The sequence below is a fragment of the Trachurus trachurus genome (assembly GCF_905171665.1).
Source record: "Trachurus trachurus genome assembly, chromosome: 12".
Lineage (NCBI taxonomy): Eukaryota > Metazoa > Chordata > Actinopteri > Carangiformes > Carangidae > Trachurus > Trachurus trachurus.
In genome coordinates, this window is record NC_139908.1 from 7,580,500 (window position 1) to 7,604,365 (window position 23,866).

The 23,866-nt window shown below is 40.7% G+C and overlaps 2 protein-coding genes across 2 annotated transcripts in view; both read left to right on the plus strand.

Moving 5' to 3' along the window:
* The window catches only part of itga1 (integrin, alpha 1), a 41,588-nt gene extending 30,195 nt beyond the window's left edge, over positions 1-11,393 (plus strand). The window contains exons 17-29 of the mRNA XM_083983188.1: positions 723-833; positions 2,362-2,438; positions 2,692-2,818; positions 3,592-3,669; positions 3,969-4,045; positions 4,221-4,310; positions 4,444-4,546; positions 6,311-6,427; positions 6,514-6,612; positions 7,565-7,672; positions 7,850-7,945; positions 8,055-8,168; positions 9,135-11,393. Coding sequence (XP_083839314.1) covers positions 723-833; positions 2,362-2,438; positions 2,692-2,818; positions 3,592-3,669; positions 3,969-4,045; positions 4,221-4,310; positions 4,444-4,546; positions 6,311-6,427; positions 6,514-6,612; positions 7,565-7,672; positions 7,850-7,945; positions 8,055-8,168; positions 9,135-9,191 — 1,254 coding nt within the window. The 3' untranslated portion in view covers positions 9,192-11,393. The remainder of the gene's footprint in view (positions 1-722; positions 834-2,361; positions 2,439-2,691; positions 2,819-3,591; positions 3,670-3,968; positions 4,046-4,220; positions 4,311-4,443; positions 4,547-6,310; positions 6,428-6,513; positions 6,613-7,564; positions 7,673-7,849; positions 7,946-8,054; positions 8,169-9,134) is intronic.
* A 2,012-nt stretch (positions 11,394-13,405) lies between these two features.
* kcmf1 (potassium channel modulatory factor 1) lies at positions 13,406-22,087 on the plus strand. Its single transcript, XM_083982859.1, has 7 exons — positions 13,406-13,621; positions 15,546-15,713; positions 15,920-16,059; positions 18,173-18,274; positions 18,398-18,581; positions 19,391-19,685; positions 20,429-22,087. Exons 1-7 carry the CDS (start codon positions 13,606-13,608, stop codon positions 20,691-20,693), a joined length of 1,170 nt encoding a protein of 389 aa, XP_083838985.1. The 5' UTR covers positions 13,406-13,605; the 3' UTR covers positions 20,694-22,087.
* Positions 22,088-23,866: the final 1,779 nt, after the last annotated feature.

A 23,866-nucleotide genomic window follows, 5' to 3' on the forward strand; every position in this document is an offset into this window, starting at 1 on the left:
GAAAGACCCATATTTACGCCTTACCATGCACATACAGTTCATACCATACAGTAATGTGAAGCAGCTCCTTCAAACAGCGTCCTCATGTTTCAATCAGAAGAAGGCCGTGAAACACTCGCAGGTTTTGATTAGCGCTCTCTCTCTCTGTCTCTCTCTCTGTCTCTTCGGCTACGTTACTACGGAAAAAAAAAAACCTCTGACAGTCGATGGCTGCACCACTTTGCTCCAGACTGAAATATCTCCCCAGCTGTTGGATGGATTATTTTTCTTAAATTTTGCACAGGCACCCGGGCAACTTTGTTGATCCCCATGATTTTTCAACTTTTCACACAAAACGTGTGCGTTCAGGTTCTTTTAAATGAGCTGAATCGATTGTTTGAGTGTGAAAAGTGGATTTTATTTCAGTGTAACCGCCAGTGATGGAAACTTATAACAGCCACTGGTGTGTGAACAGACATCATTACTGTCAGATATGCCTGATATCTCAGATTAGTAGAGGATAAGAGGTTAATGTTAACATTTTTACACCTCACTTACTCATAATTATAATTGAATGATATCATTATTTTCAACAATTTAACAAGAGATCATCTGCCAAATTTCAAAAAACCTTTAAAATAGATGTTCCTTTGTTCCTCATCCCCTTTATCCCCCTTCATCCTTTAATTTCCCTCCCTCCCTCTGCTCCTCTCTTTGCTCCACCTGTCTCTTCTCCTCGACAGGCCCGGCCCGATTTCCGAGACCCTCTCCTGGTGTCTTTGGATTTTGGATTGGCCGACGAAGATCAAGGCCCCGTCTTGGATGAAAGCCTCCCCAGATCCATCAATAAGACAGTAAGTCTTCTTACTGTCACTTGTAAGAGCAACTGCTAAGTTTAACAGTAAGCAGAAGATTTTGAGTCGCGGACAGGAAGGATTTTGAACCTTGTCTCAAACATCCTCCATCTGTATATACTTATCATCCAAGAATGAGAAGTGGGGTTGTTTCTTGTTTGGCTCCAACCTCACTTGCTGCTACAGCACATTAGCATCTGCAACAGCTGACTGCCATCCTTCAGTGTTTCCCCAAATCTGCATTAGTGTTTCAACACCAACGGCCAGAAAGAGTCTTCCCACACTCCTACATGCATATTTTTCTCCTAACAAGAGGGTTTCCAGATAATTGTTCCAGTGAGTGATGTTTCCAGATAAAGAGGGGGGGGGGGATATCACATGAGAATTTAGCTTTGACATGTTAGCGCTAAACGCAGGGGTGTGCGAAATGAACGGTAGCAGCAGCGGCGGTGGTCGCCACACCCCACACTTCTAAGCACAGGACCATATGTGATGTGATGTGTGCGTCGGCTCTGACACATCCTGGCTCTGCACGCTGTGAGGAAGTGTTACTGCGACCTCTCCTCTTATTGTTATTGAAAGTATGAGACGGGACACACACACACACACAGACTCACAGAAAGGGGAAGTCATCAAACGGAAGCTGCCGTTTTTCTTTTGAGATTGTGCTGCTGCAGATGATACCCCTTGTCCTTGTCCTTTCCTGTGAGAGTGGACAGTGTTGATGTTAACAGTCCAGAGGGAGAGAGGCTGAGAATGGGAACAAATATGACTGTGACCCCCATAGACTCTGGGGGGAAAAGGCAAAGGAAAGGAAATTAAGGTCATTTGAATGGACCCTTTGAGTGGAGGATACAAACAAACACACAGCAACAACAGCAGCTTGTTTTGATTCTCCGTCCTTACTGCAGAGCAGCTAACCCTAACCCAGTCTCATTGTTACTGCAGTATTTTAAAGCACCACTTAAAGAGGAACTAAGCAGGATTTCTCCTGTGACTATTCTACATTTTTACCTTAATTAAAAAGCTCTGGACTAATTGTGATAGTTGTGATTTTATGATGGTTAAGACTACACAGATAGACACGTCGTAACATCGTATATGTTATATAACGTTATACACCGCTCTATGTATTGATTTTTCGCAGTTTTCGTAGTAAACAAAATGCACACGGCCAGGAGGAGGGTTAGCAAAACAGCGGAAAAGCGACAGGACTTGCATAGTTCCTCTTTAATATTTGATGACATATTTTTGCTGTGTCATCCTTACCTGAGAGATACAGACTGAGAGCATGCATGTCATCAATCTTTTCAGCCGCTACTTGACACAGGAAGTTTCTGTTTCAAATTGTAAGTTTACAGAGTTGTAATTGACTTTGACACACTAACACAAATGTAAGCCTCTGCACGTACGTCATTCTGCACAGTGAAGCTAAAACATCTAACTGAAGCAAAAAATAGGTAAAACACATATTTGAACGGACTCTAACTTTAAAATTTCTCCTCTTCTTTACGTGTCTGTCATGTAGATTGCTTTGGTGGACTGTGGGAGTGATGAGAGGTGCATTGCTGACCTTTCTCTTAAAGCAGAGCCGAGTGTAAAAAGGTAAGAATAACACACCCACGTTGTGTACATTGAAAGATATTGGTGGCTATGATTGTCAACAGAAATCATATAATCATATAATATTGTTTTATCCAAAGAATACAACGTTGTCACATTCAATATCAACAGTTTCACAGTGATTTGACCTTCTTTAGTTCAGACTCTTGTAGTGCATGGCTGCCCCCATGTGGATCATGTGCCCATGTGCATCACAAATCCAAAACACGGCAATTGTTTTTATTTCCTCCTGCAGCCTGGTGATCAAAGCAAAGAAAGACAAGATCGATGTGAACATCAGCGTTAAAAACAGCAAAGACAACGCGTACAACACCAAAGTTATCCTCAGCTTCACACCCAACATCAACTATGTTAAAGTAGAGGTGAGACTTTGTGGTGCTCTGGTCTCAGTCAGTTAAAGGGATAGTTCAACATTTTGGCAAATTGGCCCATTGCCATAATCACTATAGTCACAGCAGTAGGTTCATTACCTTTATTTGTCGGTGCAAGCTATTTTTAGAACGGCAAAGCAGAGCCGCGAGCTGCTCAGAGCTACGCTATGGAGGCTCATGGGATTTCTTGGTTTCCCTCATCAAACTCATCAAATACACAACCCAAAAACTCCAAAACGCTTCCGTGGACAAGTTGTGACCTGCACATTCACCACGCTATGAGATAATAACGGAACGTTACGAGACAGAGTTGTTTTAGAGGCAAATTCATGCAAAACCGCTGATGCACGTTGCCTTCACGTTTGGTTTTTCAGCAAGCAGTCTCTGTATTTAGCTCTAAAACAACTCTGTTTCGTAACGTTCTGTTATTATCTCATAGCGTGGTGAATGTGCAGGTCACAACTTGTCCACGAGAGCGTTTTGGAGTTGTTGGATTGTGTATTTGATGAGTTTGATGAGGAAAACCAAGAAATCCCATTAGCCTCCATAGCGTAGCTCTGAGCAGCTCACGGCTCTGCTCCGCCTTTCTAAAAATAGCTTGCACCGACAATTAAAGGTAACGAACCTACTGCTATGACTATAGGGATTATGGCAATGGGCCAATTTGCCAAAATGTTGAACTATCCATTTAAGTGTTCACAGTGTGTGGACTGTGATGTGTGTGTGCGTGTGTGTGCTGACGTGTGTGTTTTTTGCTCCATCAGCCGGAAAAGGGATGCACTCTGAATAATACTAAAGTGGAGTGTGCAGTTGGATACCCGTTCCTGGGAAGCAATGTAGAGGTTTGTTTCAGCATACAGTACATTCAGCAGAGAACTGTACATACAGTTTACCTATACAATATATATGGTAGTAGTATATAGTCACACCGGCTTGTATTCTGAATTTATTCTATTTTTTAACGATTTGTTTTTGATGTTTTTGATTTAGCTCTTCAAAACATCTTCTTTTAGTATTCTGTATTTCATAATTTTTCATGCAGTACATAATTATAAAACATGGTCTATGAATAAAGTCTGATTGATGATTTATTCTTTCATTCTTATTGCTGCCAATTGAACATTTGATTCTGTATCCTCAGGAAAATTTAAAAGTGATATTTGAGGTGAATCCCAAACATGTTCACGAGGTTATTCAGATCAACGTGACAGCTACAAGGTGAGAGACGTAATGCAGATGGTTTTTATTTATATTTTCAAGTTGTTTCCTTTGAAATTATTCTACTTTTTTTTTTTGTTTAGTAATTAAGTGCAACATGAATAGAGTTTATTCACTGATTTTACACACGTGCAAGATGCTATTATGCAAATCTGTTTTGTAAAATTCCCCACAGTGACAGTGAAGAGCTGGAGTCTACTCTGTCTGACAACACAGTGCTGATCTCCATCCCTGTCAAATATGAAGCTGGATTCATTTTCTCAGTGTGAGTAGCTGTTAAAGTTGTTGTTGATTCACTCATCACTTCACAGTGGACATATTCATATTCGTACATGAGTGTTTCAGATGTGAAAAAAGGAAAAATCTTATATGATCTTTTAAAAATGTGCTTCTTCCAGTCGGCCTGTGGATGAGCACATCGTTGTAAGGGAGGGTGAACAGTACGCAACTGTGATCAATGACACCAGGATGATTGGAGAGGAGGTCAACATCAGCTACAGGGTAGAAATCACAACTGATGATCTGTTACTATTAAAGGGATAGTTCAACGTTTTGGCAAATTGGCCCATTGCCATAATCCCTATAGTTTTAGCAGTAGGCTCGTTACCTTTAATTGTCGGTGCAAGCTATTTTTAGAACGGCGGAGCAGAGCCGCGAGCTGCTCAGAGCTACGCTAGGGAGGCTCATGGGATTTCTTGGTTTCCCTCATCAAACTCATCAAATACACAATCCAACAACTCCACAACGCTCTGGTGGACAAGTTGTGACCATAGACTGTAAAAAGAATGGACGTAGCACCCGTGACGTCACCCATTGGTTTGGGGGAGTCTGTTTTGTGCCGCTACTACGGGGGTTTGAACCGCGCCATGTTGGATTCTACTTGCCATATTTGGAGCAAGGGGGCAGTTGTCGGTCTGAGAAGTGAAGCTCACTTCCGCATTCAAAAAGCTGCAATCCCCTCGGCTGTCGCTGGGGGCTGGCTCCAGAAGGGAGCAACTCCAATCGAGCCCCATGTTAAAATAGCCGATTTTACAGCTTAAAAAAACATATTTACAGCCTGGTACATTTTATTTTTTTGGTCTCAATCGATAGTTTCTACCCCCGCACACACTCTGAGGGGGGTGAATTTTTTTTAAACTCTACCGTTTTACTATTATTAGGGTTAAAGTTCTGGCCAATCAGGGCGCAGAACCGTTGAGTGACAGGTCCGGCGACCGCTGCTTCGAGGCCAGTGGGCGGGCTCTCGGCCGGCCAACGGCCGCACCGCTCCAAATATGGCAAGTAGAATCCAACATGGCGCGGTTCTAACCCCCGTAGTAGCGGCACAAAACAGACTCCCCCAAACCAATGGGTGACGTCACGGACGCTACGTCCATTCTTTTTACAGTCTATGATTTGGAGCGGTGCGGCCGTTGGCCGGCCGAGAGCCCGCCCACTGGCCTCGTAGCAGCGGTCTCCGGACCTGTCACTCAACGGTTCTGCGCCCTAATTGGCCAGAACTTTAAACCTAATAATAGTAAAACAGTAGAGTTTTGAAAAAATTCACCCCCCTCAGAGTGTGTGCGGGGGTAGAAACTATCGGTTGAGACCAAAAAAATAAAATGTACCAGGCTGTAAATATGTTTTTTAAAGCTGTAAAATCGGCTATTTTAACATGGGGCTCAATTGGAGTTGCTCCCTTCTGGAGCCAGCCCCCAGCGACAGCCGAGGGGATTGCAGTTTTTTGAACGCGGAAGTGAGAAGTGAGCTTCACTTCTCAGACCGACAACTGCCCCCTTGGTTGTGACCTGCACATTAACCACGCTATGGGATAATAACAGAACGTTATGAGACAGAGTTGTTTTAGAGGTAAATTCATGCAAAACCACTGATGAAAAACTGTCCCTGAACGCAACGCGCATCAAACAGTCATTTGCCTCTAAAACAACTCTGTCTCATAACGTTCTGTTATTATCTCATAGTGTGGTGAATGTGCAGGTCACAACTTATCCACCACAGCGTTTTGGAGTTGTTGGATTGTGTATTTGATGAGTTTGATGAGGGAAACCAAGGAATCCCATGAGCCTCCGTAGCGTAGCTCTGAGCATCTTGCGGCTCTGCTCCGCCGTTCTAAAAATAGCTTGCATGACTATATGGATTATGGCAATGGGCCAATTTGCCAAAATGTTGAACTATCCCTTTAACGTTGTAGAGAAAACAGCATATGTGGTCACTCACTGCGTCTTATCCCGTCTCATTCTGCCTCTCTGTCACACTTCTGTTCAGGTGGAGAAGGCAGCCGATGTGGCGACTCCGCCCCTCGACCTCACCGTCACATATCCTCACAAGTCTCCTCGGCAGAACAACTTACTGTACCTCACACATGTGGCCACCAGCCCACAGGTATGTACAGAGTGAAACTCATATAGAAAGGTGTAATTTAAACAGAGCCACACCTTCAGGTCTGCTTACCGTATCTGTCTCTGCAGGTGAAATGTGACGCAGCGAAATGGATTAACCCCGATCAAATTAACCCAAACACTATAACTCCGAATCCAACCAAAGAAACACTCAGTGTCTTCCTATTGGTAAGTAATAAAGTTAAAGTGAAACCGTGTCAGGAATTTATAGGGTAGTGCTTTTCAAACAGGTGGTTTAAATAAGTCTAACCTGAGCTGTAAATAGAAACTGGTCCATCCAGACTCAGCTGTTCCTGGTCAGGCTGGCTTTTCAGGTTTAGCTTTTCCTTATGATCCATCTGCCTCTCTGATGTTCTCCAGAGTCCTTCACTCAAGGTTTCTCTTCACCGCATAACTCTGAACATGAACCTGTTTGCAGTTAATAAGAAATGTATAACGTTGTATTCACTTTTTATTTATTTTGAGAGTTCATAACGTTTTCAGTTTTTAGGTATCTCGACATTATTCCGCTCTGCACATGGATCTTAATTAAACAAAAGGCCTATTTACCGTCCTATAAGCAGCATATAAACATGTAACCAACCAGTGGTTTATAATTGACTTTATTAAATAACAACTATAATTCCTCTTGTGGACCTTTGAGCATGCACTGCAAAAACTCAAATATCTTACCAAAAATATTTGTCTTATTTCTAGTCCAAACAAATCTCATCATACTTAAAATAAGACTTATCACATTAAAAAGCTGCTTGTTTTTAGACATGTTTTACTTCTTTCAAGCATAACATTATTTTCACTTGAAATAAGTAGAAAATTTTGATAATGGAGCAAGTTTTTTTTCCTTATTATAAGCACAAAAAACTGCTGTCGCTGGCAGATTTTTCTACTTATTTCAAGTGAAAATTATCTAAAAACAAGTTCATTTTTAGGTGATGAGTCTTATTTTAAGTGGAAAGAGATTAGTTTTGACTAGAAATTAGACATTTTGACAAGAAATAACACAAATAATCTTGGAAAGATCTTGAATTTTTGCAGTGTGGAGGCTGGTCTAGGTTTGGTCACCTCTGAGTGTGCTGCTCCTGTCTCACTGTGTGTTGCTGTTGTATTTTCTTTTCCACAGAACTGTTCTGCAGAGTTCGAATGTGCATCATTCACCTGCTCGCTCCCTGAGGATAAGGTCAGCCAGGTCAACGTCACATTCAGAGTGTGGAAACCCACATTCATTAAGGTGAGTTTGAAGTGATTACTCTTGACTTGCCTTTCCTCCCACTTGTGCTTTAAGTTAAGACAGATGAGAGACCAACAAAGTGGATAAAAGAGCGACTGACAGCCGGCTGATAGATGGATGTACTGTACTGTACATATGGAAAGCAAATGTTTGAAGGAGATGTACTGTATGTTACAGGGGGAGTTTTCCAGTCTGTACATGTTGGTGAAGGGGACACTGGGCATTCACAGCACAAACCTGTTTGAACTGAGCAGCGGTGACAGGACCAGACTTGTAAGTTTTAACGTTTTTCTATTGTGTAGTTTTGGTGCTGTCATGCCATGAAATGTTTGTGTGTTTGAATGTGACTGTACATTGATTGTATTGTTTATGACCTCCTCAGGTGAAGATCCAGGTTTCAAAGGAGAGCTTAGGAGGAATCCCTCTCTGGGTCATTATAGTCAGCATCCTGACAGGACTGCTGATCTTAGCACTTGTCATCTTTATTCTTTGGAAGGTAATATCTCCTGAGTTAAACTGCACAGTGTTTAATTAAAGTCTTCAAATATCTTTTGACCATCCATGGGAGCTTGTTAGTTTGGTTTTCCTCCAAATTTTACACAAATGCCTCCATCTTCTGCTGTTAAGAAAATATTTGGAGTGAGTTAAACAGTAGGTAGCCCTAAAATGTTTTGGCTTTATTTTGATTATTTCAAATTGTCAGTGCTATCACTCAGGAAATTCAAAATATAGACCACTTACTGCAGATTGAGACTATAATGTATGAAATATGCCAATTTAATAGTTTGTTAGTTCTACGAATATGATAATTTGTATTTTTGATGACAAATGAGAAGATTGATGCCACAATGGCAAAGTGAATATAAATCTACAACTAAGAGAGGGTTTTCTTAGCTTAGCCTATAGCCTTCTCTGCCCCCATACCAGAATTAGTCCTGCAAATGAAACACCTTAACTTTATTTTAGTGGATGCCAATGCTTTTTCATTCCTGGGTTAATTCCTGTGTATTGTAATGATCTCACCCACACAGATGTTTCTCCTGTGCAGCTAAAATGAAACAAAAATTCAACCCTAACCAAAAACATCAAGGAAAAAGATGCAATTACCATTTCTCCGATGATAATATAGTGTCGGCAGCAGTGCCAGGAGACTTGGGTTTTAAGTAAAGGATTGTCAGGATTATGCTATAAAACAAATGAAAATGCAGCTGCATCTCATAACTGCTCCTGTAAGAAAGTTCTAGAGATAATCGGAAGTTGAGTTTTTGTTTTTATCTTTTGGACAAAGCCAGGCTAGCTAGCCAGTTCCCAGGGTTTCCAGTCTTAATGCTAAGATAACCCTTTCTATTGGCTATTAGCTTAATCTTTACTGTATCATACAGATATGAGAGGAGTGAGAGAGAGGCAATAACTACGTGGACAGTGAATAATTTTGTGACTGAGTTTTCTGTTTCTCTTCCAGCTGGGCTTCTTCAAGAGGAGAACCAACGACTACACAAAGGACGAGATAATGGACTGAAGTATCCAGACAGACAGCAGCTCTGTGAGCGACGGCTTTCGGAGCCGTCGAGTCGCACAAGTGACACACACAGACTTTTAAAACAGACAGTTGGACACACGGAGGAGACACCAACCAAGACCCACAAACACCTCAGTGCTACGACACAGTGACTACCTGGAAAACACATAAGTGCCGTTCACTGTCTCCTTCGCATGGACTGGGTTAAATAATGTTTGCAAATACTTCCCAACTTTTGTTCTTTGCTGCTTGAAGCACTTGGCTACAACATCGGGAGAGCTTCAGATTATGGAAAGTGCTGAGACAGACACTTTCGTTTTAATTGTGGAGTTTACTCCGAGTATGTGAGTCCCCCATGCAAAACAAATGCTAAGAGGTAACTGCAGACATTGTTTGTTCTTGGTCAGCTTCTTTCTAAACTACAGCCAGGTCAAGCAGTTCAAGACGATGCAACCAGAAAGGAGGAGGAAGACATCACTTATCAGGCACCTTCTTGTCAATCTAGCAAGTATCTGTGTTACATACAGCAGTTTTCAGAGCTACAATAGATGCACTCCAGCTTTAGAGGAAAAGAAAAGTACTCAGGTTTTTCAGTGTGAAGATCCAAAGTCGCTTAAGTCACCTCACTTACTTTTTCTATCGTTACAGCAACTATGTCCAAAGGTCTGTTTGCTTCTGAGACAATATGTGAACATTTTATGTGTTGGAGCAGTCTGTCTGATAACAAGCTCTTGTGTTGCTTGATTAGTTTTTTTTTTTTTTTTTTTTTTTTTTACAAAACACTGTACCTTTTAGCATTTCATATCATTTTGTTTGACATTTTTGTTGAGTTTTCGCAATACGACATGGCACATTCTTCATCCTTAATGTTAAATTTGTTGGCTAAAGACACTGACCTGAACACAAGCTTTTTCTTTTTTTTTTTTTTACTAAACAAAGGTGCAGCCTGTATGCTTTTTTTTTTTTTTTTTATACTTTTAATCTTAGTTAACAACCAAAAAGACTTCTCTCACCTCCGATGTTAAGTGTTTGTAATTAGTTTCACGTTACGGTTATTATTGAGGGATACAGGAAGCTGCACCTTCAAAATCCAAACCTTTGATTGTACTGTAAATATAAGTAAGTGCTCAAAAATGTAAAGCTTTAAAATGTACAGAATTGTGTTTGCTTTAATTCATGTAAATTAAGAGATGTTGTCCACAAGTCTTATCTTTTGTGTATGTGTGGGTATGTGTCTGAGTGTATGTGTGTGCGTGTGTGTGTGTGTGTGATCAGTGGTCAGAGAACATGGTTTCACTCAGGTGCTACAAGTATCATTGATGACTAACATTTGACAATAAATGTAAATATTGTTATATTTTGATGAGAAAATGAAAGAATAATTATTCTGTACTGAAACTATACATGAAGATGAGGGTTTGTATCCACTACTTTGGTTTTAAGCCTGTTGTTGAATGACTGTGTTTTGAATGCAGAGGCTTTAACGTGACTGAGATGTGATACGACTGTAGCATACTTTCATTTCAACCTTTCTCATTTGCAAATTAGAGGGTCATGTTCCTCCATTATAGAAATATACATACTATATGTGTCACTTTTCACCAGCAGTTTTCTTCTCTCTTACCATAAAATAATTTGGACTCACTGGTATATAAATGTTTGTAACTATAGCTACAACATGTACACAAAGCATTGGTATACTGTAAGCTCATTCATTGTCACCCCATATGTGGTACACAGTACAGTACCTTGCCGTTCATTCAGGTTTGCTGTCTTTGTTTTTGTTCCCAAAAGTTGCACAGTTACACAGTGTGTTAAAAAGAGATTATCTTGTGCGCTGGAGAGGCTGAGTTTCTTCCTCTTTCTTGACTTTTTTCTCTCATTGTCGTACAATAAAGCTGAGGGAAGATGGCAAGAAGAAGACGAGCTTTTGAATATTTAAACCCTCCCCATAGCGCTCATCACTCTCCACTGTTAACATGAAGCACATGTAAGAAATTGTATGTACAGAATGCGTAACTGTTGGTCATTTTAAGATTGTACGGCTACATCAGGCTTATGCACGAGGGTGGAGTCACGAGTCTCTCTTTGTCCACTTGCATAGAAGGAGGAAGTTTCTCAGGTCTTCAGTTCTGAGAAAGAAAGAGTCGAGATAAGAGGCTCAAAGTGAGAGCCGTGCGCTCCACCCCAGCCTTCTACACTGCTGTGAAGTCTTCATTGTAATGCACTGGTTTGTCAGACTGTATGCGTCCTCATCAGCACAGAAATGAAATGAATCTTATGTACAAAATAAAGACTTTTTACAAAGAGGGTCTTGATCATCAGTTCCTTTGCCAAGTTTATCAAGTTAGTAATGCACAGAAAACCCATGTTGCACACTAACTGAGTGTTCAGTGAATGAAATGTCAGAAAAAAGTGACAATTTACCCAAAGTTAACATATTATAAACCCTTGTTTGGTCTGCCCAGCTGTCATAAATACACAGATGTTGTGAACACATTGTTGTAATGTTGAACTTAGGAGGATTTACCTTCTGGCACGGTTCAATATAGAAAGACTTACTCAACTATCCAGCATCAACAGTATCATGACCTACAAAACAATTTAGTTGAAAACTGAGACTTTTGACCTTCAGGAAGGATTATTTTTGGAGTTTCAGAGAGGTGTTGATCGAAAATTATGAGCAGTTGCAGGTTGGCAGACAGAATGGACAGGTGTTTCTATTATTTTGTTCACCACATTATACCATCATCATCATCATGGTTTAGAGTTAGATCATGTTATCAGGCTTTACTTTTTACTACAAAAACATCATATTTGGTTATTATGATTTTAATAGGATGAACGATGATGCATATTTTCTCGTAAACTTAATCTTACTTTTTGCTAAATTCTACAAAAATTTCAAACAGAAAACCAAACTTCTTTGGGTTAAAACAAAAAAGCTGTTAAAACTGTAAACATCTGCAGGCTACTAGTGACTGTGTCGAAAAATAGTCTTGTTTTTTTTGTCTTATACATGATTATACTGTATTTAAATCTTACCAAGATTATTTGTCTTATTTCTAATGAAAAATTTAATTTCTAATTTCAAAACAAATCTCATTCTACTTAAAATAAGACTCATCACATTAAAAAGTATAGCTTTTTACTTCTTTCAAGCATATTTTCACTTGAAAAATCTGATAGTGAATCAAGTTTTTCTTTCTTATTACAAGCACAAAAAACTTGCATTCACTGGCAGATTTTTCTACTTATTTCAAGTGAAAATTTGTTTGAAACAAATTAAAATTATCTAAAAACAAGTTCATTTTTAGGTGATGATTCTTATTTTAAGTGAAAAAAGTTTAGTTTTGACTAGAAATGAGACATTTTGACAAAAAAACAAGACAAATAAGCCTATTCTTGGAAAGATTTTTGAGTTTTTGCAGTGTCAGATACGTTTTATGGAGGACAGGGGAACTGTAGCCTACCATTCACCTCAACTGTATTTGCTGAGCAGCTGGCGTCTCTGCCCCGCGGATCTCAAAACAACATGCACCAATAATTAAAGCAGAAGTAAGCGATCCGGTCGTTTTGGCTAATGCTGCGTTCCAGGCAGGCTTTTGAAACCTTAAATTACAGCTTCAAGTCACGACTTACGACTTTGTAGCGCTCCAGGCAACCCACTCGTGTTTTTCCGACCTGTTTTACCTGTGAAAGTCACTATAACGGCCACTCGTAACTTCTGACCCGTGAACTCGTACCAGATCGAACTGGTACGACTTCACAGGTCGGAAAAACACGAGTTACGGGCTGCCCTGAACGCACCATAACAGTCCTCGTCCCTACGTCACCACATTCAGGCGCATCCCTTGGCTGCACACACAGAGAGGACCGTCCCTTTATGCCGTTCTCTCTCCTCATTGGATAAAAATTGTAGGATACGAGAAAAGTTTTCTCCTCGGCTCAGAGCAGAGCAGAGTGACTGAGAGACCCGTGTTTCAGACCAAACACTCTATAGAGGTGATTGCTGTCGGAAGATACAACTATTTAAGACTTATATTAACACAAAAATATCGCTTACTTCTGCTTTAAAGGTGGCGAATTTGCAAAAAAAAAAAAAAAAAGTTGAACTATCCCTTTAAATAAAGGAGGGGAGGAGAAAAAAAGTGTAGTGTGGTGTGGTGACGGTGTAGTAGAGCGCCGCCTGGTGGTTCACCCGCAGCCGTGCAGCGATAAGTGACACTCTGGGAGGGGAAGCAGAACAAACTGTAAGCTGCTGCTGCTGGAGGATCCATCTTGCTTGAAAAAGAAACGAGGGTGAAGCATTTTTCCAGTGCAGCAGCAGCATCTGAGAAACTGTATCGGTCGGTTCCCCCCCGGATAAACGCGCTGGGGAGCCCGAGGAAGGGCTGTGTCGCTGCCTTGTAGGATGTCCCGACATGAGGGTGAGTTAGTTGATAAACGGGGTCCATCCACGGCGCCGGGGGGGTCGGACTCGGAGCTAACGCTGCTAGCTCCTGTGCTAGCTTTTTGCTAGCTTTTTGCTAGCTTTTTGCTAAGTGCTTATTCAAGTCAAGGGGGGCGGGTGGGAGGGGTGAAGGGGGGGGGGGTGTTGCGCTTTTATCGGCTTGTTTTTTTTAAGTTTGTCTCATCCATATGTATATTTTCTGACAGCCATGTTGCTGCCCCGTGTGTTTATTATCCTGTCTTCCTCAATCGAGACAAACACTCAACAATGATACGGCAACATAGCAGCAGCAGCAGCGCAGCAGCCGTTAGCCGTTGCTAGGTGCTGCGTTACCTTACGTTAGCCGGGCTAGGCTAGGCTAAGCTAGGCTAGGCTAGGCTAACTAGCCAGCAGCAGCAGGCTAATAAGGAGTCGTAATGTTGCTGCTGCTGATAACTGGCGCTCTTAAACCCCCCACAACATGATGTATCCTAAAGTAGTAGTAACCGTCAACTTTTACTCATATATTTGTGTTCATTTGATGCGGTTATTTAATATTAAATGTCTCTGCTCTGTCTGGTCTTATAATAAACCTGCTGTTGTTAGCGAATGCACTGTCATCAAGTAGAAGAAGAAGACAGAAAGTCTGAGGCCTCTCTCTCCATAAACCAAGCACCAAGTTAGCTAGCTGGCAGGCAGGGAAGGCTACTAGCCAGCCTTAGGGTTAAGTTACGGCATGTTTAACTGCAAACCAGATGGCAGTGTAAATGTGGCCCTTTTTTTTGTTTGTGTTTTTTTTTGGGAACCACCTAACGTCAGTGTTATAGCACGGAACTGCTCTGGTTTATCCCTCCATAAGTTGCTGTGCTGCTCTATGATTCAAACATGGCCACAGTACGGTTAGTTTAGTGAGTCTGTCTTACTAGGACCATGGGGGGTTTATAGCAGGACAACAACTGTCCCAGAGGCCAGGCCAGTTTCTGCTTGTTCTTGTAAATGAGTTTGTATGTTTACCTGAGCAAGCCACACTGTCTTTATATCACTCAGGTGATTGATACTGAGACCTCTGCTGCATTTAATCAACATGTAGAGCTGATAGCAGCATATGGCCTAATGATATGTGTTTGTTCAGGTCTGGGTTTGCTTAATAAATTGTTACCTATGTATGTGGAGTTTTTGTTAATAATTTGATGCTGTTTATTGCAATAGGTCAAATAAGTCATAGGAAATTCACCTTATACTTCCCATGGTGCTATCAGGGAGTTTCCAAAATAAGGTGTTGTTCCTTCAGGTGAAATGTCAGTGAGTTGGAGTACTGTGCACAATAACTATAAGGTTTCATAGGAAATGACTGTCCACATAATACTAAACCAGTGTTTGAAAAGTTTGCCGCTGTAATTATGTAGTCAAGAGTAAACAAGCAGAAAGATTCAACAATATTTGATATGAAGACAAGTAAATGGTAATGAACCATACAAGGTATATAGTTGAGTTGATGACATGTCTGGAGCTCTGGTGGTTGGCTCCACTTTACCGTCCCTTTCTCTCGACTAGTTGGGGGTCATTCGGATCCCGATGAACACAAATAGCAGTATGGTATACCTGAAAATGTGTGACTGTGCTATAAATGAGTAACAAAAGCTGCAGTGAGAACAGCTCTCAGATGCTTCATGCGTTCGTGTCAGGCCTCGGAGTTGCTTGTGAACTTCGCTGGAATGCCAGAGTTCTTCATTGCTGGCGCTTGTGGGTTGGTGCCACTCCAAAACACATGCTCCTGTAAGCGAGACTGGCCTTCAGATAGGGATTGCTTTTTCACAGCCAGTCACAGTCGCAGTTATAAGGAATTTGTAAATATATTGTCAGGTCCATGTTGTGTGTTGACTGTGTATATCCTTGTTTTTCTTTTTTTATATAATTCACAGGTGTGAGCTGTGATGCATGTTTAAAAGGGAACTTTAGAGGACGACGGTTCAAGTGCTTAATTTGCTACGACTACGACCTGTGTGCATCGTGCTACGAGAGCGGAGCCACGACAACGAGACACACCACAGAGCACCCCATGCAGTGTATATTAACCAGGGTAGACTATGGTAAGGACCCAGAGACGCTGCATGGCTTACACACAAGTTAATGCCTGTGTGTCATCTGCTTTGTGATTGAAAATAATCCAATATGATTGCAGTTATGATTAAATTGAACCTAATTTATTTGTTCTGCGATATTTCTTATTAGTATTAATGATTAAACTAATGACTTACAAACAATAACAGCCGTCGTGTGTACTGTCTTCTTGCAGACTTGTATTATGGAGGAGACACTTTTTCAGTAGAGCAACCCCAGTCATTCACATGTCCCTATTGTGGCAAGATGGGCTACACGGAGACGTCCCTACAGGAGCATGTCACCTCGGAGCATGCAGAGACCTCCACAGAGGTGGTGAGTATACCGCACACATTAAAAGGCTCAGAATACGAATCGGACACTTGCATTTTATAATCATTTTCAAAGGTTGTTTCTGTTGCTTTGAGTAGCTCCACGCTGGGTATTGTAGTCATTAGATGAAGGCATGTTTGTTTGTGAACTTGTGTCTGTCTGCATCACTACAGATCAGTGTGCTCTTGCTGCTCAGAAGAACTGCACTCCAGTCAGCTAAAATGGCTTGAGTGTACGCGTAGAGGGCATTTATAGATCACTTGTTGTCAGAGAGTATTTTATATGAGCGTTGTCCGCTGCGTACTGAGTACAACGAGCAAATCAAGGCAAAGGGGTGAGGCTGCAGTGCTGACAGAGCTGACACCTGCTTGGCAGGGCAGCAGGTATGCTCTTACACAACTATTTGTGGAGAAAAAGACCCCTTGTAGCCCATAGGTAGAGCCAGTGAGTAGTATTTCGGGCTCCATTTGCCCACCAGTGCCACGTGAAACTAAAGTGACTAGACTGCAGAGACTTCCCCCTGTGGATTGTTTTTGTTTTTACTGGCTTCTGTAGCTGATGCCACAGCACAGAGTGTCAGCAAATCCCATAAAAAGACCAAAACGAACACAGTCCATCTCAGTACTTTACAACTTCCTTACACTGTCATTCCCACTAAGGATGTAGGTCTTTTAAAAACTGCTCACACATTCATAGTTTGTCTCTATGAAACATCCCGTCAGTTTTATAAAACAGCTCTAGGTTTGTTTTTTTTCTATCAAACATTTCTCAAACTACGTCTGGGCTCTATTTCCAGCTTTGGATGAATACACATTTCATGCACTAATAAGTATTTACACTAGCCGGATGGTGTATGTGGGATTGAGCCCAAGTAAACAACAGTGCCCGACCGTGTGGTATGTTATACTGGAACATGTAATCCAGCACAGCAGACCGGCTCATTAATGTGTTTTTTAATAGTTTTTGCACAATAATATGAGGAATAAACTGTATCAGGCTTCAGCTACAGGATCAGTTGATGTTTGTGGTCTTTTTGTGGGCTGTATTGTCACTAGAAACAAGACAGCAGTTGAAGAGGGTGTGTTTCTATAACCTGTTGCTGTGTTTGGATAAGGCAGTTGTACAACATACAGGTGCTGTGGTGTTGCAGTGTGAATCTGACCCACTATAGATAGATACTGGTTTAAACTGCATCTGCTGTAATACAGGCTTGGTGAAGTCTGTAGTAACTGCCTTAATGGACTCACTTGTTTTGCATTGTGTTTTGCATATTACACTTGTTTTTTTTTGTTACAGTGTTCCTTATTCAAGGACGCAGCGAAATATTGTTTTTAATTTAAACTAATCTAATGATTATTTTCTTAATTAGCCGTCGTGTCAGCAGGATGTCTGAAAATGGTGAACAATCCACATTAATCTCCCACAGTGCACAGGGGTATAGGCAGATTGCTTGTTATATTTGACTGACAGAGCAGAACCCAGAGGTATTCAGAAAATAGCATCAAAGTAGCTGGAACTACTGGATGGTTTTGTTTGCAAAGTCATCAAAATACACGCTCATTAATTTTGTGTCACTTTATTAATCAATTAAATGATCGACAGTTGCAGCTCTGGTTTGTTTCGAGTTGGTTTATCTAAGGTGTAACTTTGTTTTCATCATGTCAAAGAATCGAAGAAGATGATACAGTGGATGCTGCTTCTGCTGCATATCTTTTTTTTTTTTTTTTTTTAAGCTGCTAGTATAACACACCTCAATTTCTGACCTAAATGTGGACTGTCCAGATGCATGTTGGGGAATGTAGGAGCTAGGTACTGACGAGGAAGATGAATATGTGGGGAAAAAAACCCCAATAATATCTCGTTCTGCTGCAGCAGTTTCAATGCATTTTTTTTTTTAAACCCGGGACCCTAAAATGTAAAAGTCTTCTTTTAACAGCCTTCGTTCTCTAGTCTAAGCTTTTTGTATGTATTACAGCTGCTCTTAGATTGACCCAACATAATACCATGTAACAGGGAAATGTTTGACAGTTGTGTTGTTTTGTTGTGGAGTGACCGGAACAACAGTATTTTGTTCAGGTAAAGGAACATGTGTCCTTATTGTTCTGTCTCATTTCAGATCTGTCCAATATGTGCTGCCTTGCCAGGAGGGGACCCCAACCACGTCACAGACGACTTCACAGCTCACCTCACACTTGAACACAGAGCACCAAGAGATTTAATATCCTTTCTGTGTCTCCATGAAGATTTAATTATAATGTAAAAAAAAAAATGTCCAGAAAGTTATAACTACCATATGTATATCGTCACATTGCCGGTTTTACCCTTAACAGCCCTTGTTTACGACGAGTCCAGCAGTGTTCGGCATGTACGCAGGATGTTCCACCCTGGACGAGGACTGGGCGGTCCCAGAGCACGACGCACAAATATGCACTTTACTAGCGGCTCCACAGGAGGACTCTCATCCTCCTCATCACAGAGCTCCACTTACACCCCCAGTAACAGAGAGGCAATGGACCCAATTGCAGGTGAGAATAAGTGGTTCACTAAGGCACTCTTCACATAGGTGGTTGAAAGTGATCCATCAGGAGCAGATGAGAATAGTTACACACTCCACTACTACGTTCTGCTGGTGACTGTGTACACAAAAGTGTGTGAAACTATTCCTTGGCACAGATGATTTGTAAATGCGTTGCAAAGAGGCCGTCAGTATTTTTAGGCTTTTGAGTGATGCAGAGTGGACATTAAATAGTCGGGCTGGGTATTGCTACTGATTTACCGAATCAATTCGATTTAATTCGATTAGATATTGATTCATTCAGAAATATTCCGGTTTTAATACCAGTTTTGCTTGGTTATGAAAGAGGTTTTCACAGACCTAATGCTGCAGATTGTACAAAGATGGAACCCTCTAACCTGGTGCATTATTAAAAATAACAATGTTTACATTAAAAATGGACCCAAAAGAAATTACATTAATGCACATTTATTTAACATGACCCACTCCAGGAGTTTAACAGTCAATCGCATGAGACAGAGGAAATAGGAAATGGCATATGATAAAAAATCTATCTAAGGATTTTATGAATCGATATCGTTTCTTTAAAATGAAGATTGATATGAATCGGGAAAATCTATTTTTTTAAACCCAGCCCTGTTAAATAGCAGTGATGTTGCCCATGTTGTACACCCATATCTAAAGAAATCCTTGTACTCCTCTTTGCATCACTGTCCTTCACGTCTTCTTATCTACAGTATTGTCGTTTTTTTTTTTTATCATGACTTCTTTACAAATGGGGTTAACGCTGCTGCTTGTTTTCGTGGCGTCTTCCTGCAGAGTTGTTGTCTCAGCTGTCCGGTGTGAGGCGTGCAGCGGGGGGACAGATAAACTCATCGGGGCCTTCAGCCTCCCAGCTCCAGCAGCTCCAGATGCAACTGCAGCTGGAGCGGCAGCAGGCGCAGGCGGCGCGGCAGCAGGTGGAGACGGGCCGCCACGCGACACGACGCAGCAACAACCCGGGCAACACTGGCACCACCATCCCTCCACCCAGCACAGCCACCGCCAACACCGCCACCGCGGGCGAAAGCAACCCCTCGTCCTCGTCCCACAGCTCCCAGTTCCTATTAGCACGGTGAGTGTGGCTGGAGTTACGCTTCAGTGCATTGATTTTTTGTTTTATACGAGCTCTGTGAAGAAAAACTAACACTGATAATACTGTGAACACCTGAAGAGACAGAACAGGAGGAAGAGGACGGTCGGTCATAGTCTATATTTATGGTAGTGTCAACAAATCAGTGCGTTGCCTGCTCTTTCTTCCTCTCCCGTGCATACAGGAACAGGAACAGGTCATAATTATTTTTATTTTTTTTCCAGCAAAATAATTTCCCAAAACACAACACTGTCTGTAATATGTGGCAAATATTGCTCAAATAGAAAGTAGAGCTGTTTTCAGTTTCAGTATGATAGCGAGTGTCCACACACCCAGCAGTGGTACAGCTACAGCGTCGATGTAACGAAGTCATGAACATGTCAGCTAGTTGATTGACATTGATGTGTTTTTGGAAGACAGTGGCTGTTTACTGGTCAGGAGCATCAGTTCATTTTGGTTTTGACATTTTCCTGAGCTGTGTAGCTGGACTTAGACTTTAAATGTGCAGAATACAATGTAATTAAGGTTTTTTTGGTTTCTGTACAACACTTTGGGTCTCTAAAGTCACAAAAGGCCAAAAATATGAAGTCAATGGAAGACACATGCACTGGATAAAATGTAAACACTGTCAACAATGAGTCGTGCAGATTGCAGGTTTAGCTCCTCATGTCTCCGTGTGTAAAAGCATTTGAACTCAAAGTGCGTGACTTGTCGTGTCCCTTCAGGTTGAATGAACCTAAGATGTCCGAAGCAGAGCGGCAGTTTCTAGAAGGAGAGCGCGCCGACCGCAGCCTGTTTGTCCAGGAGCTGCTCCTGTCCACGCTGATGCACGAGGAGAGCTCCTCCTCCGACGAGGACGAGCGCCGAGACTTCGCCGACTTCGGAGCCATGGGCTGCGTGGATATCATGCCTTTAGATGTGGCGTTGGAGAACCTCCAGCTTAGAGAGCGCAGCTCCACGGGGAAGGAGCCTCCGCCGCCTCCTCTTTGATGTCCGAGCATCAAGCAGACTGTGTCCTCTCTGCTGCAACTGTCAGTGATGGGCAGCAAACAGCAGCAGTCCTCCTCCTCCTCCTCCTCCTCCTCTTCCTCCTCCTCCTCCTCTTCCTCCTTCTTCTTCTTCTCCCCCCCGGCCTCTCCCTTCTTTCCTCCCTCTATTTTCTGAGTTTGTTTTTTGGTGATTGTAATTTCAGGCCTGTCACCATTTTTGTTACATTGTAAACAAAAATAAATGAGAGCAAGTGGGATAAATGTACAAGTGCGCAATAGCAACTGAGTGAGCGAGCGAGAGAAGAGAAATATATAAATATATATATAAAATATATATGAAGTTGATAATCAATCCACATAACTTTTCTTTTCTTTATCAGGTAAATGTTACAGGCAGCTGTGGCAGACCTTTGCTTCCTGTGACATGCAAACGGCTCTTCGTATAAATACTCCACATTCAAAAGTCAAGAGAGCATAGGCTCCTCTGATGAAGCTGCTGTGTGTGTTTATGACTATTAATAAATAAAAAGTGCTTGGATGGGTTACCATAACTACTGCATGCAGTTATTTGCAGCGTGCATGAATTTTAATGACGTTGTCATTAAAACTTTTTTTTTTTTTTTTTAATTTTGGAGTATCCCAAAGCGTTCGACTGTTTTAAGTGGTTAATTCAAAACACGATTAAGTATTGAAAAATCGAGTAGTTTACAAAACTGACATGCAAAAATTAGACTCTAACAATATGTGTTGTTGGGTTTTTCTTTGAGTCTGTATGATGAAGAGGAAACAATTGGATTCTACGGTAGCTTCTGAAGAAATGCTGCAATGTGTGTGTCTCTCAGCTCCAGATTGCCTTTTATCTGTGACGACTGTCTGAATATGTCGGCGGCTGCAGAGCGACGACTACGTACATGCACCAGATGAAAACAGACCTTTGCCTCTGAAATTTTCCTAGATGTTAATATTTAGTGATAAGCTGTTTAGGCACAGTATAACGTTATAATTTATAGATAAGTACGGATGCCCGACTCTATCCATATCTCCTTCACACAGTTTTCTGACATCCACTCTGCTTATGCACACTGTCAGACCACATGCTCTCAATGGTTTGTATGATTTTCTTTGTTGGGTAATAGGAGCTTGACACTTTTCCACACTGCAGTTTGTTTTTTTGGGTTTGTTTTGTTTTTTAAATAAGAAATCGTTCATATTTTTCTGCTATAGGGTTAGCACTTTCTATTTATTCATGTTTGTTTTCTGACTCTCTTGAGCCTTGATATGAATCATGCCACCTTCATGCCTATACTTTTACCCTCTATGTAAAATACAATGAGATGTATATTGAATTTGTGCGTTAACTTTCATAATGGTTCTAAGACATGGGCAGACTTTTTTTTTAAATGTAAATTTAGAATACAATAAATATAAACTGTGCACAGCTTTTGATGAAACCAAGACACCTTCACACCTGCTGCACTTTGTTGTGACTCCACCAGTGTTTGTGTGTTAGTGTCACTTAAATCCCCCATTTAGCACTTTAAACAGTATACTCACATTGAATAATAACTTTATAGTACACTATAATGTAAATATATAAATGCAGAGTAATGTGTTTTTTATCAAACATATAATATATATATATAACTCATAATAATACTTCTTAAACTATACACTATTGTGCATAAGTGTGTTATAAACTACCAGGTGTAAATACAGTGCTTATAAATGCTAAATGGGGAGGACCTTAAACTAAAGTGAATGACCTTAAAATCAAATTACAGCACACAATATGAAAAAGAAAATATATATATAGCATGAAAACACATGCCCCAATTGTCATGGTCTAAAGTGGATAAGCTAAATCACAATGTATTGATTGGTTGATTAGTGTGTTCAGTGATTACATTACATTACAGAAAGGAGGGTGAAAAACAAAAGGGGCGCTGGTATTTCCTATTCTCTCTGCAGCAGTCACTCCCCTCAAGAAGACACAAGAGTTATATATGGAGGAAGACGCCCCTGATGGATGGACACAGCAACTGTCCCACCCTGTCTGTCCTCACCTATGGACGGCTTCTGGACACTGGAGCTCCTCACATTTTACACTGCTACTGTACACCAAGGTAGGTTAAACACTTTTAACCCGTAGCTTCTTCTATATTATGTGAACGTAGTCTTTAAAATAACATTATACACAATTTTATATCCACATAATAACACAGCACTGAAGTTGTCCTGAGATCAGTTTGAATAGCTGCTGCCACCGGTTGGTTTGTCCTTGTTGGTGTGTGAGGTTCTTTGGGGGCAGCTGTCCTTGTCACTCCTCAGGAGTTATTGTTAGAAACAAATGGTGTCCGTGGGATACCTTCCATGACACATGTTGTGCTGCTGCTGGTTCTTTTTAAAGTAACCCGGCACCAAAGGCAACAGTGAGGCAACAGTTTAAATGTCAATCACACTTCAGGAGTTAATCTGCTAATGTGTGGTGGTGTGTGTCCAAGAACCCTGAGAGAGGAGAGAGGACACCAGGTTATTAATCAGCTCCATGAAATACTGAAGTAAATGTGCATCAGAAAAAAAGTAATGTATGAAAGACTTGCTGAAAAATGTTCATTTGACTGGCATATTACTCATAAACGTATGCATAAAAGAAATATAGTTTAAAAAATAAAATTACCAAAACTGATACTTATACTTTGTCAATATAAATAACTACTTGCATTATTATAATATTAAATGATGTTTAAGTATTGACAATAACTACTGAGCATTAGTTAATCATTAAATACTTAATGCATCATTCATAAAGTAAAGTATTATTCTTACAATACTAATTAGTTTGTAATTTATAAACACAGTTGTAAATGTTTAATGTCTCTTGTCTGTTATTAAGCTCATCTATAATAAAAACATCTACTAACACTCACTAACCATTAGTACATGTCTAAATCATAGAAGTGCATAAATAAAGTATATAGTTAATACATTAATTACACTTATAAACCACTGACGTTAATAACTGCTTTGAAATTGATTTATAAATGCAGAACGTTTCATTTATTAAGTATGAAAATATAATCATTCAACACATTTCACATTAAATTATTAATCCAGAGACAAACGTTCTTAGAAATAATTTACAAATTTGCTTTATAATTTTATAATGCTCAACTA